Source organism: Podarcis muralis, chromosome 2 (assembly GCF_964188315.1).
Source record: "Podarcis muralis chromosome 2, rPodMur119.hap1.1, whole genome shotgun sequence".
Taxonomy (NCBI): Eukaryota; Metazoa; Chordata; class Lepidosauria; order Squamata; family Lacertidae; genus Podarcis; species Podarcis muralis.
Window position 1 is genome coordinate 123,963,627 of NC_135656.1, and position 18,281 is coordinate 123,981,907.

At 48.8% G+C, this 18,281-nt stretch overlaps 2 protein-coding genes across 3 annotated transcripts in view; one reads left to right on the forward strand and one right to left on the reverse strand.

Annotated features, from left to right (window-relative positions):
* Positions 1 to 3,096: 3,096 nt before the first annotated feature.
* On the reverse strand, positions 3,097 to 8,408 carry LOC114589979 (uncharacterized). Of its 2 annotated transcripts, none has more exons than XM_077923397.1 (2): positions 8,219 to 8,408; positions 3,097 to 4,051 (listed from the first exon to the last, which is right to left on the reverse strand). In XM_077923397.1, the coding sequence occupies exon 2, from the start codon at positions 3,889 to 3,891 to the stop codon at positions 3,142 to 3,144; it is 750 nt and encodes a 249-aa protein (XP_077779523.1). In that variant the 5' UTR covers positions 3,892 to 4,051; positions 8,219 to 8,408; the 3' UTR covers positions 3,097 to 3,141. The 2 variants fall into 2 exon arrangements, with proteins under 2 accessions (XP_077779523.1, XP_077779524.1); XM_077923398.1 differs by having other exon boundaries at positions 3,097 to 4,079.
* LOC114592659 (uncharacterized) overlaps positions 8,406 to 18,281 on the forward strand; it is a 32,544-nt gene continuing 22,668 nt past the window's right edge. The window contains exons 1-5 of the mRNA XM_077923432.1: positions 8,406 to 8,500; positions 9,715 to 9,856; positions 9,986 to 10,112; positions 14,030 to 14,107; positions 14,298 to 15,899. Of these exons, the coding sequence (XP_077779558.1) occupies positions 9,779 to 9,856; positions 9,986 to 10,112; positions 14,030 to 14,107; positions 14,298 to 15,899 (1,885 nt within the window). The 5' untranslated portion in view covers positions 8,406 to 8,500; positions 9,715 to 9,778. The remainder of the gene's footprint in view (positions 8,501 to 9,714; positions 9,857 to 9,985; positions 10,113 to 14,029; positions 14,108 to 14,297; positions 15,900 to 18,281) is intronic.

The following is an 18,281-nucleotide window of genomic DNA, read 5'->3' on the forward strand; positions in this document are numbered from 1 at the left end:
GGCCAGACATGCAAAGGAAGTTCTATTGCAGTGTTTCCCAACCGGTGTTCCGCGGCACACTGGTGTGCCGTGAGACCTTGCCTGGTGTGCCGTGGGAGGGAGGCGGGCGAGTCGGGCGGCGAGAGGATCGGGCACGGCGGAGGCCAGCCCCGCGCTTGGAGAGGACGCAGCAGCCGTCGCCAAACCCGATCCTCCTCCTCCTGCTCTGCCGCCGTCCTCTGGCTCTCGGCCGGGAGGAGCCTGCGGCGACGGGGCGGGTGCCGAAGTTGGCAGATCCGCGCGCAGCCTCTCGCCTCTGCCCCTCGCCGCGCCGGCCCAGCCAGTCAGCCAGCCGAGGGTGGGCGCGCTCTCGCTCCTCGCTTGCTGTATCCGTGGCCGCGCCCGGCGCCAGCCCCGCGGGACAACGCTGCGACGGGCGGCCCTGTGTCGTGAGGGGTGGAGCCCAGGGGAAAGGACCGCCCAGCAGGCGCGGCTGAGGCGCGCATGCGTGGCTGGGGGGGTGCGCGCCCTCTGCTCTCTGCCTCTCTCCCCCTCCCCCCTCTGGACCCCGCGCACGAGGCTCTCCGGGGGCGGGAAAAGGGTTTCCCTCAGGCGGAAGGCCCCGTGGGAGCCGGGAGGGGGGGAGCCGCTGCTCTGGCTCCCCCCCGCCCCGAACCGGCTCTTCCTTTCGGTTCTGGCGGGGAGCGCGCTCCCCCCCCTTGCGCTCCGCTTTCCCCTCAGAAGAGCCCCCTGCTCCCCGTAATCGAGGGTGATCGTGCCCAGGGGCTCGCCAGATCCCCCTCCGGCCGTCTCTTAGTCCCCACACGATCCCAGGAGCGCGACGTGGACGTGTGTGGACACCCGCAAAGGTCAGGGATGCTTCTCAAACCGCCAAGAGGCAAAGCCAACGTCCCCCTCACCTGGCCCAGGAGGATATCTTTAACATCCTTTTGACACTAATCTATAAGTTACATTTTTTATCTTTTTTATTTAGCTATAAATGCCAGGCCATCTCTTTTCTCTGCCTGGAGAGGAACAGATTGCTCTTGCCAGAGGTCAGATGTGATGGACTTGAGAGGCTTCCCTGCTTTCCACCATTCTGTCTGTCTTGACTGCCCCCCCCCCCTGTTTCTTTTTCAACTTTCTCTCCAGACTTCCCCTATCAGCATAAAATTAGGCAGAAGAAGCTTGGTTCCCTACCCCTGATCCAGTGCAGGGGGGGGACGACAAGCAGTTGTAGACAACCTTATTTTAAAAGTTCTCTTCATGTAACTTTAGTACAATTACATCCTCTGTATATCATTTATATCAGAAGTGGGGAGATGATAAATTATGCTGTACCATGCAGCACTAGGGACGCGGGTGGCGCTGTGGGTAAAACCTCAGCACCTAGGGGTTGCCGATCGCATGGTTGGCGGTTCGAATCCCCGCGGCGGGGCAAGCTCCAGTCGTTCAGTCCCAGCTTCTGCCAACCTAGCAGTTCGAAAGCACCCTTATGTGCAAGTAGATAAATAGGGACCGTTTCCGTGTGCTGCGCTGCTGCTGGCTCACCAGAGCAGCTTCGTCACGCTGGCCACGTGACTCGGCCGGGAGGAGCCTGCGGCGACGGGGCGGGCGCCGAAGTTGGCAGAAGTTGGCGCGCCTCCTCGGCAGCGCCTTCGTCCTCCTCCTCCTGCCTCTGCTCTCCTCCGGCGGCGGGGGCGCGCCGCCCTCCCCGGCCGGGGGGCTCGGCGGGGCCCGTGGGGAAGGAGGCCATGTTCGCGGCGCGCGGGATCGCGGCCCCCCTCGCCCGCCTCCGGCCCGCTCCCCTCCCCCTGCGCGCTGCCCTAGCCGTGCGGGTCTCCTCCCCCTGCGCCGCCGTCCCCTTTCCACATCCTAGGAGCCGTGGTCTGCCTACCGCCCCCGGGCCGCGGCGCGGCTCCCAGCCCGGGATGGCCTCCGCCTCCTGGGACGCGCGCCCACCCCCGCGGCCCCCCAAACTTCGGAGCAACTCTCCAGACGCTTCTCCCCCGCCTCGGTCTCCCTCCTTTCCACTTCTCTTCCCCCCTTCCTTCCCTCTTTCTTTCTCTTTCTCTCCCACCCGCCTTTCCTTCTATTAACTTTCCTTTCCCCTCCCTTCGTCCTTCCTACTTTTACTCCTGGGCTCCTCCCCCCTTTGCGCAGCCACAAATCAATCTCTCTCTCTTTTTTCCCCTCTCTCTCTTCTTTGCTCAGACGCAAAAAAGCGCCGCTTTTTGGAAATCCGGACTGCTGTCCCCGCTGAAACGATACTTTAAAAAAGGAAGAACCCACTGGCTCTTATTTCTGTTTAAAGCAGTAGATCCCGAACTCTTTTGGCCCACTGCCCCCTTGGTTCCACATCCCCCAGTGTCCCCTATGCTTACTCTATAGAAAGCATTACAGGGGTTAACGCGGCTCGCTAAGGAAGATATTAATAGAATTCTGCATTTGGGGGGAGACCCTAACAGTCATCTACCATTACCTTCTATACTGTTACTATTTTTTTTTATTTTTTTTTACATAAGTAAAAAGTGACCTTTCCCTATCTGGCATGGTGGTGTGCCTCGAGATTTTTTTCATGAAACAAGTGTGCCTTTGCCCAAAAAAGGTTGGGAAACACTGTTCTATTGTACTTTGGGCGGTGGGACTTCAGAGGTGTTTGCCTATGCTAATCTTATATCTGAGTCTTGCCCTGCCATGTCTGCTTATGCTAATCTTGTACCAAGGACTTGTCTGGACATGTTTGCCAAGGTTGAACTAGTGTAACCTCTGTCTACCCCTGCCCTTTGGTGACATGTCAAGTGATGTAGCAATGATGCTGTACGAACTGTATTCTGGGATATGGTGGGAAAGTTCTAAAAGTCTTTGTCACCCCATCCTCAGAGTTCAAAATTCCTCTTTGAACCTATCGCGCAAAATTTTTTGATCTACAGCCATTTGCTCCGGTTGGTGGCTGGACTCCTTCCTTTATTCCGCAGGGACCCGTGGGCTCTGCCCGACCAGCTGGGTGACTGAGCAGCCTCACACCTAGATTTTTCCGTAACAGCCAACAAGGCGGTCTCAGTCTGATGGCAGGGCCTGAAACCCAAGTGGAAGAAATGCAGTCCACATGGTCCATATCCTCCAGATGTGCCTGGATTTATTTTGCAACCAAACATACATTCAAATTGTTTTTCCCATGTGAGTTTGCTGATGTCTTCTAAGTGTTCCACTATTAATGAAGTTATTTCCACAATCCATGCATTTAAAAGGTTTCTCCCTTGTGTGAGTTTGTAGATGTACATTAAGGCTTCCACTCTGACTGAAGCATTTTCCACACTCAAAACATTTATATGGTTTCTCTCCTGTATGAGTATATTGATGCATTTTCAGCGATTCTCTATGACGGAAGCATGTTCCACACTCCATGCATTTAAATGGCTTTTCCCCTGTGTGAGTTCGTAGATGTATGGTAAGTTTTGCCCTTTCACGGAAGGTCTTTCCACATGCCATACATTTAAATGACTTTTCCCCTGTGTGAATTCGCTGATGTCTTCTAAGGTTTCCTCTACAATTGAAGCTCTTTTCACACACTATGCATTTAAATGGCTTCTCTTCTGTGTGAGTTCGTTGATGGTCTGTAAGGTTTCCACTATCACTGAAGCACTTTCCACATTCTATGCATTTAAATGGTTTCTCCCCAGTGTGAATTCGCTGGTGTCTTTTAAAGTTTCCACTCTGACTGAAGGTCTTTCCGCACTCCATACAACTAAATGGTTTCTCACCAGTGTGAGTGCGATGATGTGCATTAAGGTGTTTACTCAAAAGGAAGCTCTTTCCACACTCCATACATTTATATGGTTTCTCCCCTGTGTGAGTTCCTTGATGTTTTGAAGGAATTCCACTCCCACGGAAGGCCGTTCCGCAATCCATGCCTTTAAATGGTGTCTCCACTGTTGCAGTTCATTGATGGGAACTCAGTGTGCTCACTGACTGAATCACATTGTATATTCCGCATACTTAAATGCTACCTTTTTTATTCCTAAGGAAATCTGTGATGGCCACTCCGAATTCTGACTGCCTTCTCCATCACCTGGTTGGGAGTTGGGGGAAAGGAAATCCTGTTAAGAGTTTCAAGAAAGGGAACAAAGCAATGGCACCTTCTATTGTGTTAACATTTGTTTAACATTTCACACATGCTCCCTTCTCCTGCGTTCCATTTTCTTAAAAAGGAAACCCAGACCCCTGCAATGGAGGAATCTTTTGCCTCACATGGATCTCCAACTCACATCCCTGAGATTAAGAGTCTCATGTTTTACTGACTGAGCTGAGTTTAAAAGATTTACTTCCAGGAACTTGATTTAAATGTTACAGAAAGAGTAAGCAATACATTGCCTCAGGTATGCAGGCCTCTTCTTACCCACTCTGGTCTCATTATAAGGCCCTGTAGCATATATTTGGCAAAAACTAGCTTTTCCACACAAAAAATTAAATAAATTAAAATTAATTCTGCCTAGGGTTTCCCCTGAGATGTTGCCAATTTGGCCAAATTCCCTCACGGTGCCATTTTTACACCCCAAAACCAAGGACATGTGAGGAATTTTCCTGATATATGGGAAGCCTATCTCTGCCCCTCTTTTTCCTGCTTGCTGCATCTTCCACAACACCTGTAGGAATTTGTGTCTGCCTGTGTTACCGGAAAAATCCGAGGGCTCCCTTGGACAAAAAGTAAAGACACCAACCAGAGTAAATTGGAGCAAAACAGCAGCCTGTAGGCTTGGCCTTTATTGAACTGTTGCAACAGGGTGCTCCCCTCACTTGCAGGAGAGAGGAAAGACACAGAAAAATGGTGTGCAAGGCCTTATAAAAACTTTTGAAATTCCCATCCTGTAGGTCAAGCCCACCCCCAGAAACATCACACCTTCATCACAGAAAGGAGGGGTTGAGGGAGGAGTTGTGGTGGTAACCTGAGTGTCCTGTCACCTGGCTGGTTCCCCCTTTCCCCCTCCCCATGAGTCATTTCCAGAGGACAAAGGGGAGTTTGCAGTTTCCTGCCCCCAGAGGGAAGAGCTGATTATTGTCCTTTGTTCCAGTCTGTGCTGAATCCACTCCCATGTGCAAGTTCTTTGTGATCTTGATGGTCTTCTGTCTGGGACCATCAGGGTTGGCATAGCAACTGGGCAGGGCTCCTGTGGATGTGCTGGGATGCTGAAGGGATTATGGCTGCCCTGTATCAAAACTTCCCCATTTTGTAGTCCTTCCTTCATGGAGTAAAATAAAAGTGGAACAGTGCAAATCCGATGTATGGTTGATTTTTTATGAATTTATAAAGAAGCGTAGCGTATGTGGTGTGTGAGTGAAGTTTGTACAAACTGAATGATTGGGGGGGGGGTTCCTGCTACACCTGCAAAACAACTTGACATTTTGAAATTCTATCCAAAGACCATGATTCAGCTCCCAGAAAGGAAGGTGTGTATTTTCAGGGATCCACCCCCTTTTTCAGGGATCCATCTCTCCACGGACTTGGAGCAGAGTCAGATTCCTAGGCAGGAGGGAGAAGCTGAGGGAGACCCCTCCAGACAAGGGTGCCAACTTGAATAAAATATAGGTAAAGGTAAAGGTACCCCTGCCCGTACGGGCCAGTCTTGACAGACTCTAGGGTTGTGCGCCCATCTCACTCAAGAGGCCGGGGGCCAGCGCTGTCCGGAGACACTTCCGGGTCACGTGGCCAGCGTGACAAAGCTGCATCTGGCGAGCCAGTGCAGCACACGGAACGCCGTTTACCTTCCCGCTAGTAAGCGGTCCCTATTTATCTACTTGCACCCGGGAGTGCTTTCGAACTGCTAGGTTGGCAGGCGCTGGGACCGAGCAGCGGGAGCGCACCCCGCCACGGGGATTCGAACTGCCGACCTTTTGATCGGCAAGCCCTAGGCGCTGAGGCTTTTACCCACAGCACCACCTGCATCCCTTGAATAAAATATGGAGGGGTGTAATAAAAAATTTAAGGTCTTATATATATATAATAAATGTTCATAAATGTACCAACCAAGCACGTACATAGATATGTGGACCACATGTCTAGAGCAGCACAGGAAGACCCACTTGAAACCATTTTGACTAGCAAACTGACCAAATGTTTTCTCTGCAAGGAGGGAGGGGGTGAGGGAACCTTCCCACTCCCACTGTCTCAGGAATAGGGTAATCGCCATCTCAAAGGAATGGGCACACTACCAGGAAAGGCAACCAGATAAGGCATTATCAGATAACCTGGCAGACAGGAAAAACAACAAAATTCCTTCCAGTAGCACCTTAAAGACCAACTAAGTTAGTTCTTGGCATGAGCTTTCGTGTGCATGCACACTTCTTCAGATACACAGTATCTGAAGTGTATCTGAAGAAGTGTGCATGCACACGAAAGCTCATACCAAGAACTAACTTAGTTGGTCTTTAAGGTGCTACTGGAAGGAATTTTGTTGTTTTGACTATGGCAGACCAACACAGCTACCTATCTGTAACAGGAAAAACAACAACATTCAAATTTCTGTTGTAGACCGCCTTTTCTGCTATGTATGTATGATTTATGGAGGGGTGGTCTTGAGCTCCAGGGCAGGGAATTTAAAATGTCTATATAGGGGCAGGCACACATTTGTTTTGGATCCTCCTCCCTGTGAGGGGAGCACCCTGTTGCAACAGATCAATAAAGATCAGGCTTACTAGCTGCTTTGCTTCTCAATATTCTCTGGTTGGCTTCTGTTATTTTCTCCTACCGGTAGGGAACCCACGAAAGGACTCTATATGGGCTCTTGGGTACCCCATAAGGGAAGAAGGGCAGATTTTGTTTACAACAGGGGGCTACATAATTGATCACGACACAGCGTGCATACACCATTTGAATGGCAATGCCAATCAACTCGGGCGGGGGGGGGGGGGAGCAGCCCCCTCAAATATTTTATGGGGAGGGGCGAAGGGACCTCGGCTCCCCGACAGCGCACAAGGTGGAGACGTCCCTCCGAAAGGCCACGTTTCCCGTTCTCTGTCTCCAGCCCGCCCCCGGCCAGTGCTCACTGGACTTATCTTGTTCTTGCCCCAGGGATACTTCCATGCCCCTGTTGTAAATAAAATATATGCCCTATTCCCTTATGGGGTATCCAAGAGCCCATATAGAGTCCTTACATAGGTTCCCTATTGGTAGGAGAAAATAACAGAGGCCAACCAGAGAATATTGAGAAGCAAAGCAGCTAGTAAGCCTGATCTTTATTGATCTGTTGCAACAGGGTACTCCCTCACACGCAGGAGAGGAGGAGGACCCCGAACCCAGGTGTGCAAGGGCTTATAAAGACTTTTGAAATTCCCATTCTCTAGATCAAGACCACCCCCAGAAACTTATGCATACATCACAGAAGGGGTGTAACCTAAGACCACCCCTCAGATACATCCCACCTACATCACAGAAATTTAAATGTTGTTTTTCTCTTGTCACAGTTTATCTCCTGTCTGGCAAGTTACTTGATTGGATTTCCCGGGGAGCCTGGCCATTCTTTTGTAGTGGTAAAATACTTATTTCCTTGGGCCAGGTCACAGGCTCACACCTTATTCATATCTTAAATGTGTCCTTAAGACAGGATTTGTGAGGAAAGAGACAATGGGGAGGCTTTTCCAGTTTAACCTTGCAGAGAAAGGATTTGGTCAGTTTAGGAATCAAAATGGTTCCAGGTTGGTCTTCCTGTGTTGATCTATGTATGTGCAGTTATGAACATTACCATATATCTAAGACCATAAAATTCCTATCACACCCCCCAGCCCCTCCCCAGCATCCTCTGCCCTCCCTGAAGCTCCCCTGCGCCCAGAAACCTCCCTTGGCACATCTCACTCGTCCTCGCCCTGCGCACCAAGTCTCTCCCGAGCGTGCCCACATCTCCATTCGCAGGAGCCTCGCAGGGAGGGGGGGGGAGTAGCAAGGGGGGGTCTCTAGCCAGGCGTCCCTCGCATCCTTTAACCCTTACGTGGACCCCCTCTCTCCGTCTCTGCAGCCCAAAGGGACCCCCCAAGGCGCACCACGGATGCGCCTCGCAGCGCGCACGGAGCCCCCCGAGAGATTCCTGCCGGGGGGGGGGGGGCTCCGGCCGACGCGTCGCGAGGGGTCCGGAACCCGCGGAGGGTTGGGGGTCCCGGTTCGACTTCCCTTTAGGGTGGTCGCAAGTAACTGCTCTCTCCCAACCCCTCCAGCAAAACAGGAACAAGTGAAACGTAGAAGGCTCACCTTCTTCCACCGCCGTTTTTTCGGGGGGGGGGGTCTCTTTGGCTGCCGCTGCCGGGGATCGAACCTGCGACCTTCTCACTAAATAAATGAGATTACATAGAGCTTTGCTTGCGGGGGGTCAGGATTTCCGCTTGGGTCTATCGAGCTGCGCTTCCTAGAGAGGCAGGAAGGGTTTGGGGGTTTTTTTGCAGGGGGAGGAGAGATGGAAGTGGCAAAGTTGTGGGGGGGGGTCTCCATGCACAGCCCCAGGAGAGAAGCTGGCCGGTTGAAGGGGAGAAAGAGGTGCAGCATATTTGGGGGTGGGAGGAGGGTGAAGGATTTGCTTTTCCTCCCCCTGAATCTACAAACAGGGCAGCTGGGAGGGGAGGGGAGGAAGGATTTGGGGAGGGGGATGAGAGGCACGTAGGATCCGTGGGGGGGGGGCGGGATCGAGGCAACACGGCTGCAAAATAGGGCCCTCCTCCCCCAACAGGGTTTGCATTGCAAGATCCTCTTTGAAGCAGAGAGATCAAGCCAAATCCCTAGGGGGCGAGGTGGGGGGGGGGGCTGCCTGAGACGAACCCGCCCCCATGCAACCTAACTGCAAATAGGTTGGCAGCCCCCATCTTGTGCAAGCTTGGTCGGTCCTACTCCATTCAAAGGGGTTGCAGCCCCATTCCACCTAGTGATGCTCAGTTGAACAGCCTCCATCTCCCCTCTCACCACTGACCCCTCCTGCCCGCCCACCCCCTCCATCGCTCCTTCCAGGCTCTGCCTCAGTGGGCTCGTGGGGGGGGGGTCTGCTTTGGTGCAGGGGAAACAGCTGGAGAACAGAGACACCTTTTGATTTGGAGAGCGGGAGAGCTTGAAGTAGATGGGGGGGGGGGTGAGAGAGAGAGAGAGGACAATGTCAAGGGAAATTGGCCTCTGGAGCTTCCTTGGTAAGAAAGAGGCTGATGTGAGAAGGAGGCAAAAGGAAACAATAATTTGCCTATTGAGAAGGGTAAGCGAATTCCAGATGATGTCTACCTTTGCTTAATATTTGTTCCCTGTCAAAGGTATGCCATCTGTGTAAGGTCCTGGGCCACAGGGAGCTTAGGGTGGCCTCAACCAGAGCCAGGGCTTTTTCGGCTGTGGCCCCAATCAGGTGGAACGCTCTGTCACAAGAGGCTAGGGCCTTGCAGGATTGACATCTTTCCGCAGGGCCTGCAAGACAGAGCTGCTCCACCAGGCCTTTGGCCAAGGCATAGTCTGACCCCCTCCTTCGGTAATCCTCACAGAACTCTTGCCCAATGGTTGCCATTAATTTGACTTTGAATTGATATTAAAATGAATTGATTTTGGAATGTTGTGTTACTTTTATTGTTGTTAGCCGCTCTGAGCCCGGCTTCGGCTGGGGAGGGCGGGATATAAATAAATTATTATTATTATTATTATTATTATTATTATTATTATTATTATTATTATTTGTCTCCCACCCTAAATAAATCTGTCTTTCTCCATTGCTCACATCAAAGACCTGCTCCCTGCTTTGAAGTGCATCTTGGCAACAGGTGAGGGAGTCCCAGAAGTGGAAGCGCAATGGCCTCAGAGGCACCATCGTTTGCACTGTCTCTTCTTAAAGATGGAGTGGAAAGAGGAGCCGGGCAGCTTCCTCAGGTAGGGAAAGAGCAACGGGAGCAGGGAGGAGGGAAGAGGCACAGATGGGACCACCCAGCCTCCCTCTGTGTTGAGTGGGGATGATGGGGATCTAAGAGAAGCTCTGTTTTCTTCCTCTTCTTCTTCCAGGCCCTCTTGACCTTTGAGGAGGTGGCTGTGTTTTTCACGGAGGAGGAGTGGGCTCTGCTGGATCTGGGCCAAAGAGCTCTGCACAAGGAAGTCATGGAGGAGAATTATGAGATGGTGGCCTCTCTAGGTAAGGGCAGATTTTTATTCCTCTTGGCTGCTAGACGTTGGAGGTGTGAACCTGCTGTTTGAGCCATACATTCATGCCATGTAGGAACAAGCAGTAACCATCGAAAGACCTCTTCTCAAAGCAGTTGTCTTCTATTCTTTTTAAGCCAACCAAGTTTGTGGCCATCACAGCCCCCTGTGGGAAAGTCCCCTAGTTTAACTATTCACTCTGTTGGGAAGGTCCTACTTTTATCTGTCCTCAACCTTCCAACATTCTGTCATGTGACAAAGACACATGAGAGCAGAAGCAGCAAAGCACCCTGGGAAGTGCTGGGACTGCGCCATCATTTGGGCCTACTAAAGTTATTCAGGCCTAACTGCTAAATGCTGAGTCACTCTGACATGTGACTCATTCTCCTTATAAGTGGCAGCCATTTTCTCTCTGTGTTCTCTGTAAGATTTCAGTCAGAGTCAGTCTGCCTCAGTTATGAGCAGAGTCAGTATGTAATCTCAGTTGTTGTGGGAATTTATGTATAGGTTTGGGGGGGGGGGTTGCCCCTCCAGCAGATATCATGCACATGCAGCCCACTACCAAAACCAGCGCAATCACTTTTGTGACTTTTGTGATTTCTCCCTACAAAACACTTCGTCACAGTTTCTTCCTATCTATTCAAAGGGCCTTTGCTGCACGATACCAAGTGTAAGAATTCACTGATCAATGTACCTATGTACTGGCTCACTGGAAAACTTCAGAAATTCATATAGACAGGTGAGCTCAGCTCCTCAGCAGCCCCTCTGCCTGAGTGATAATTCCTGGCATCCTGATACCTGAGTGCCAGACAGGTAGCCATTCCAGAAATAACAAAACCAGGTGAAGACAAAAGGGTGTGATAAACTTTGCTGGGAAACAGGGAAATGTAAATATCTTTTTTGTTACATTTGATGGGTGTTTGGTGGAGGGCAAGGGGAACCATGGGGCAGGGTCCAGGATGCTCAGATTCCTGCCACCAGACCTCCCCTTTCATGATGTAACCGTGATGTAGTTTGGAGGGGGTGTAACATGGGGATTAAAGGTAAAGGGACCCCTGACCATTAGGTCCAGTCGTGACCGACTCTGGCGTTGCAGCGCTCATCTCGCTTTATTGGCCGAGAGAGCCGGCGTACAGCTTCTGGGTCATGTGGCCAGCATGACTAAGACGCTTCTGGCGAACCAGAGCAGCGCACGGAGCGGTACCTATTTATCTTCTTGCACTTTGATGTGCTTTTGAACTGGTAGGTTGGCAGGAGCAGGGACCGAGCAACGGGAGCTCACCCCGCCGCGGGGATTCGGACCGCCAACCTTCTGATCAGCAAGTCCTAGGCTCTGTGGTTTAACCCACAGCGCCACCTGCGTCCCTTACATGGGGATTAGCATCTAATAAAAGTTGGGGTCTTCTTTTGTTCGGGGCTTCCATCTTGTTCCACCTTGTGGCAGGTGGGAGTCCTGTCCCGACAGTCTTCAATAAAGACCAAGCCTACTGGCTGCTGTTTTGCTCTGGTATTCCTGGCTGGTGTCCTTGTTTTTTGTCCAAGGGAGCCCTCAGATTTCTCCGTTAACACAGTCAAACTGTTTGGAACCATGTTGCTTATGAAGAAGTTTATTTTAACTCAGTAAAGCTCTTATTCTTTCACTTAAAAACTCTGCATTCTTAATTTACGCTGCGTGTCACATTCAGCATAAAGGAGTTGCTGCATCCCCTTCATCGTTTTCGTTGTCCATTTCCAAACCTCCTCCAACTTTATACTTCTTCGTTTGGAGGTAAGGCGGCCAGAACTGCACACAGTATTCCAAATCAAAATATTAAAATGCTACAAAGCCAGTTTGCAATGTTAATAAATCAAGAAGTGGAATGGAAAGAATGGAACAGAAAAATTTCGAACGTGCTAATAAATCAGGAAAACGGTTGGCTTGGCAGATTAAAAAAAGAAAAGCGCAAAATACAATAAATAAAATTACAGTGGAAGGAAAATAAATAGAAAATCCGAAAGAAATTCCGAAAGGATTTGTGAATTTTTATAGACAGCAGATTTTTTCAGCAGGGGGCCGGTCCACTGCCCCTCAGACCTTGCGGGGGGCCGGACTATACTTTGTGGGGAAATGAACAAATTCCTATGCCCCACAAATAACCCAGAGATGCATTTTAAATAAAAGGACACATTTTACTCATGTAAAAACATACTGATTCCCGGACCGTCCGTGGGCTGGATTTAGAAGGCGATTGGGCTGGATCCGGCCCCCGGGCCTTAGTTTGCCTACCCATGGCTTAGAATCACAAGAGTTGGAAGGGACGCCACAGGTCATCTAGTCCAGGGACAGATCTTAAATTAACCAGCCTGTCACTTCCATTCCCTTTTTCTAAAAAATAAAATGAAAAATTATTCCATTGGCTACTTTCCAATCCTCAGATATGTCCAAGGGACAAATTACATACTGAATATAAGCTGCACCCGCAAATAAGCCGCACGTTTAAAATTCATGGGGTGGGGCAGATAAAAAGACAATACCTGAATATAAGTCGCTCCCTTAAAATTCAGCAGGCACTCACACACGTTCCATTTTACTGTATGTCTGTTTCAGCTGCAATATCATAAAAGCCATTTTTTGTAATATTGCAAATTTAAGCCGCACTTTAACTTTTCACTGTGGGGGGGGGGGGGAGTGCGGCTTACATTTGGGCCAATATAAGCTCCTGAAAAAGGCTAACTACAGTGGTACCTCTAGTTACGAACTTAATTCATTCCGGAGGTCCGTTCTTAACCTCAAACTGTTCTTAACTCAAGGCGTGCTTTCGCTAATGGGGCCTCTTGCTGCTGCTGCACCACCAGCACACGATTTTCGTTCTTATCCTGGGGCAAATTTCTCAACTTGAGGTAACTCTTCCAGGTTAGTGGAGTTTGTAACCTGAAGGGTTTGTAACCTGAGGTGTTTGTAACTTGAGTTTATAATAATAATAATAATAAGAAGAAGAAGAAGAAGAAGAAATTTTAAGAAATTTTATTTATATCCTGAAGAAGAAGAAGAAGAAGAAGAAGAAGAAGAAGAAGAAGAAGAAGAAGAAGAAGAAATTTTAAGAAATTTTATTTATATCCTGCCCTCCCCAGCCGGAGCCGGGCTCAGGGCGGCTAACAGCAATAAAACAGTACAAAACAGTACAAAAGTATTATTATTATTATTATTATTATTATTATTATTATTATTATTATTTTCAACACACTTTTAAGAGTAGTCATATATTGGGTTACAGACGCTTCAGGTTGCGCGTTTTCGGGTTACGGATGCACCGAAACCAGGAAGTACCAGAAAGGATTACTTCTGGGTTTTGGCGCTCGTGCATGCGCTAAATCACACTTTACGCATGCGCAGAAGTGCCGAATCGCAACCCGCGGGTGCGCAGACGGATTGCAAACGCTGTGGGTTGTGAACGTGCCTCCCGCATGGATCACGTTCGCAACCCAAGCATCCACTGTACCTCTTTCCCTGGAGTTCTTTACTTTAGTTTAGCATGGGTCAGTGACAAATTTTGAAGTGATGTATCTGGTCCGGATATGTGATCCCTTTTCATTGGATAATTGAAATGTAGAGTAGGAAGGGACCCCAAAGGTCATCTAACCCAACCCCCTGCAATGCAAAAATCTCAACTCAAGCATCCATGACAGATGACCACCCAACCTCTGCTTAAGAACATGCAAGGAAGGAGAGTCCATAACCTCCAGAGAGAGACTGTTCCATTGTCGAACAGCTCTTACCGTCAGAAAGCTCTTCCTGATGTTTAGTCGGAATAATAATATTATTATTATTATTTTGTATCTTGGATTTGAGGTCATAGGTATATGCATTGATTTGAAATGGCTTTATGTTTTGTGGCCCAAAGTAACTAATATTGTCTCTTTCCCTGAAAGAATCAGACCTCAACTCCTGTTGGGAAGAAATACAAGATCCATTTCTCCATAATCCCAAAGAAGGGGAGATATCAGCAGGTAGGTGCTTAGCTGAGACTGTAGGATATTCAGAAGCTAACTTCAGATTCAGCTGAGGAGGGAGAGAAGTAGGGAGACATGCTTGAAAATGGTAAAATCAGAGAAGCTGAGAACTGGGCCTGAATTACAATGAGAGTCTCTGCTTTACCTTGCAATTTGAATGGCATTTTCTTTTTCTGCCTCAAAACAGGTAATGGGCAGAAGAGTGAGAAATCTGATGAGCCATCCATGGTGTCTGTAGAAAACATGGAGCATGAAGCACAGAAAGAGACCTTTGTAAATCTACAATTAACCAAAAAGCATGTAGGAAATATGTGGAAGAACTGGAAAAAGAACTCCCTTACTACTCAGGATATTGGTGTCCATGTATCCCTGAATCCACAGGAAGAATGCACAGGAAGTAGCAGTGTAGAGTGTGGAAAGAGCTTCAGTCAGAGTGGAAGCATTAGTTTACATCAAGGAACCCAAAGAGGGGAGAAAATGTTTAAGTGCACAGAGTGTGGAAAGAGCTTAAGCAGTGCTGGTAACCTTGTCAAGCATAAAAAAACCCACACAGGGGAGAAACCGTTCAAATGCATGGAGTGTGGAAAGAGCTTCAGCCAGAGCGGAAACCTTATTGCACATCAAAGAACCCACACAGGGGAGAAACCATTTAAATGTATGATATGCAGGAAGAGTTTCAGTCTCAATCACCATCTTATGTTACATCAAAGAACCCATACTGGGGAGAAACCACATACATCCATGGAGTGTGGAAAGAGCGTCTGTTCGAGTAGTGTCCTTATTGTGCATCAAAGAACCCACACCGGGGAAAATCCATTTAAATCTATGTTTTGTGAAAAGAGTCTCAATCACCATCTTACTTTACATCAGAGATCCCACACTGGGGAGAAACTGCATAAATGCAGGGAGTGTGGAAAGAGCTTCAGTCATAATAGTAACCTTAGTTTACATCAAAGAACCCACACTGGGGAGAAACCATTTGAATGTATGGTGTGTGGAAAGAGCTTCAGGCAGAGTGGAAACCTTACAGCACATCAAAGAACCCACACAGCAGAGAAACCATTTAAATGTATGGTGTGTGGGAAGAGTTTCACTTTTAGTCACTCTCTTACTTTACATCAAAGAACCCACACCGGGGAGAAACCGTTTGAATGCATGGAGTGTGGAAAGACCTTTAATTGTAGGAGTGCACTTACTGTACATCAAAGAACACACACTGGGGAGAAACCATATGAATGCATGGAGTGTGGAAAGACCTTTCGTCGTAGGAGTAACCTTACTTTCCATCAAAGAGCCCACACCGGGGAGAAACCATTCAAATGTATGGAGTGTGGAAAGAGCTTCAGACATAGCGGAAGCCTTACTGCACATCAAAGGACCCACACTGGGGAGAAACCATTTCAATGTATGGAGTGTGGAAAGAGTTTTAGTCTCAATTATTATCTTACTTTACATCAAAGAACCCACACTGGGGAGAAACCATTTTTATGCATGAAGTGTGGAAAGAGCTTCACTTGTAGGAGTGCGCTTACTGTACATCAGAGAACCCACACTGGGGATAAACCGTTTGAATGCATGGAGTGTGGAAAGGGCTTCAGTTGTAGGAGTGGACTGACTGTGCATCAAAGAGCTCACACAGGGGAAAAACCATTTCAATGCCTTGAGTGTGGAAAGAGCTTCCATCGTAGGAGTAACCTTACTTTACATCAAAGAACCCACACTGGGGAGAAACCATTTAAATGTATGGAGTGTGGAAAGAGCTTCAGCCAGAGTGGAAACCTTGCAACACATCAAAGAACCCACATAGCAGAGAATGGAGCATGAGAAGAGCTGCAGTGTACTATGATGTAAGGTTTTGTTCCTGCTTGGTGAGAAAAATCTGTCAGCAGTGAAGCCTAATGGAACCGAACTGCCAAAATTACAATGTACGGCAGCTGTGTTTCATCTTAAGAGTTATGCAAAGTAATCAATGCCCATTCATAGCCGCCATAATTGATTATAAGGGGGAAAGAAGAAATTCCTAGCACTGCTATGTTAAGTGTCTGAGGCAGTATCCTCACTCTGCCTAATGTTTGGGCTGGCCCTGTTTGAAATTTGGAATGGGGCACAGATTTGGTGTAAATCCAAGTGGTGGAGAAGGAGAGAAGACAAAGAGTGGCTACCTGGTCAGATGTGTGGCTAAAGGCACTGTTCTACCGCCATCACCCTTTCCTTTAAGGAAAACGGTCACGTATCTCAGGTATCACAAGGCGACTACAAGCAACGACTGATTGACATGCATTTGATATGTGCATCATGCATCGTGACAAGCCGGAAGGGGGCAGATTGGGGGGGGGGCAGAGGCACCTGTGTGATGGATTCACAAAACAGGCCGCTGAAAACATTTTACAAGCAGGTTTTTATCCTGTTTCAAAACCCCCTTTTTTCCTCTCCCCCTTCATAGGTTTACATAGAAATGTTTCTCTTGTTCCCTGGCTCTGTTCCCGGAAGAGAGTTTGCAACAAGCTAAATGTGCTATTGCCAAGATCAGTTGGCCTGAGAGCGAAAGGCATTGTTTTAATTCAGCTACCTTTGTTACATAGAAAATGCTTAGCTAAAAGCTTTTTTAGCCTTAGAGAAAATGAAAAGTGCAGTTTGAAAAGTGCTTGAGGCTTTGAGGCCTGGTTGGGGGGGGGGAATTCACAAACAGTTTTTAAGGGTAACCTAACTGACTGTCCCCCTTCAATTGTTAGTCAGGAAATGTTCACTTCCACAACAGGAAATGTCTGCTCCTCCAGACTGCTGTGCCTGCACTTTCGACCCCTTACTTCATGCGTGCAGGCAATCTTTGAAGGGAGACTGCTTATGCATTTATGATTTAGGGGCAGGGTGTACTGTGTCCAGGGCAGCTGTCTACCAGCTCCATCTGGTACGCAGGCTGAGACCCTACCTGCCTACAGACTGTCTCGCCAGAGTGGTGCATGCTCTGGTTATCTCCCGTTTGGACTACTGCAATGCGCTCTACGTGGGGCTAGCTTTGAAGGTGACCCGGAAACTACAACTAATCCAGAATGCAGCACCTGAACTGGCGACTGGGAGTGGCCGCCGAGACTGTGTAACACTGGTCCTGAAAGACCTACATTGGCTCCCAGTACGTTTCCGAGCACAATTCAAAGTGTTGGTGCTGACCTTTAAGGCTTTAAACAGCCTCGGCCCTGTACATCCGATGGAGCGTCACCACCCCCATCATCCAGACTAGACACTGAGGTCCTCATCTGAGGGTCTTCTGGTGGTTCCCTCACTGTGAGAAGTTACAGGGAACCAGGCAGAGGGCCTCTTGGTTGTGGCGCCCTCCCTGTGGAAGACCCTCCCATCAGATGTCAAGGAGATAAACTTTTAGAAGGTATTGTTTAGGGAAGTTTTTAGTGTCTGAGATTGTAATGTGTTTTTAATATTCTGTTGGGAGCCGCCCAGAGTGGCTGGGGAAATCCAGCCAGATGGGTGGGGTATTAATAATAATAATAATAATAATTGTTATTATTATTATTTTCCCCTTTCCTCCAAGGAGGTCAAGGTGACCTCTGTGGTTCTCCACCTCTCTTTTTATCCTCACAACCACCCTGTGAGATAGGTTGTGCTGTGGTGCAGTGGGTGGCCCAACGTCGCCTAGTGATCAGATGGTAACCCTGGTCTCCCAGGTCCAACACGGGAGCCACTGCAACACCTTGACATGGCATTAATACATTTCGTTAGGCCTCAGAAGCCCAACCTTTTTTCTGGAAAGCAGCTCCAATGCACAGCAAGCTGCCTTCTAGGAAGTCAGGTAATTGGTCGATCTAGGCCAGGAATCTCTTCACTGACTGGCAGCAGCACCCGGGATTTCAGATGGGTGATTCTTCCCATATGCTGATGGTCCCCTTTCCATCTCTCCCAACAGACGTGGCTTCGAACAGGGGAACCAGTCGCCACTTGCCCTCAGCGCCCAACGCACTTCCTGGCCAACTTTGTTGCTTTAGGAATGTATTTTGCATCTTTTTCTTTTAAATAGTAGCATAGGCTAGCATTTTATCTTCTTTTATTTTTTAAGAAGTAGAAGCACTGCTGTGTGTTGCCCTTGCAAAAGGATGGGTTCTCTGCTCCCCCGGGGGTGGACTTAAAATGTAGCGATTTGAACAGGCATGATGTGGGCGCA

What these genes read in the sequence shown, in the direction of transcription:
- LOC114589979 (XM_077923397.1), bottom strand. Translation starts at nt 3,891, where the DNA reads ATGGATTGCGGAACGGCCTTCCGTGGGAGTGGAATTCCTTCAAAACAT.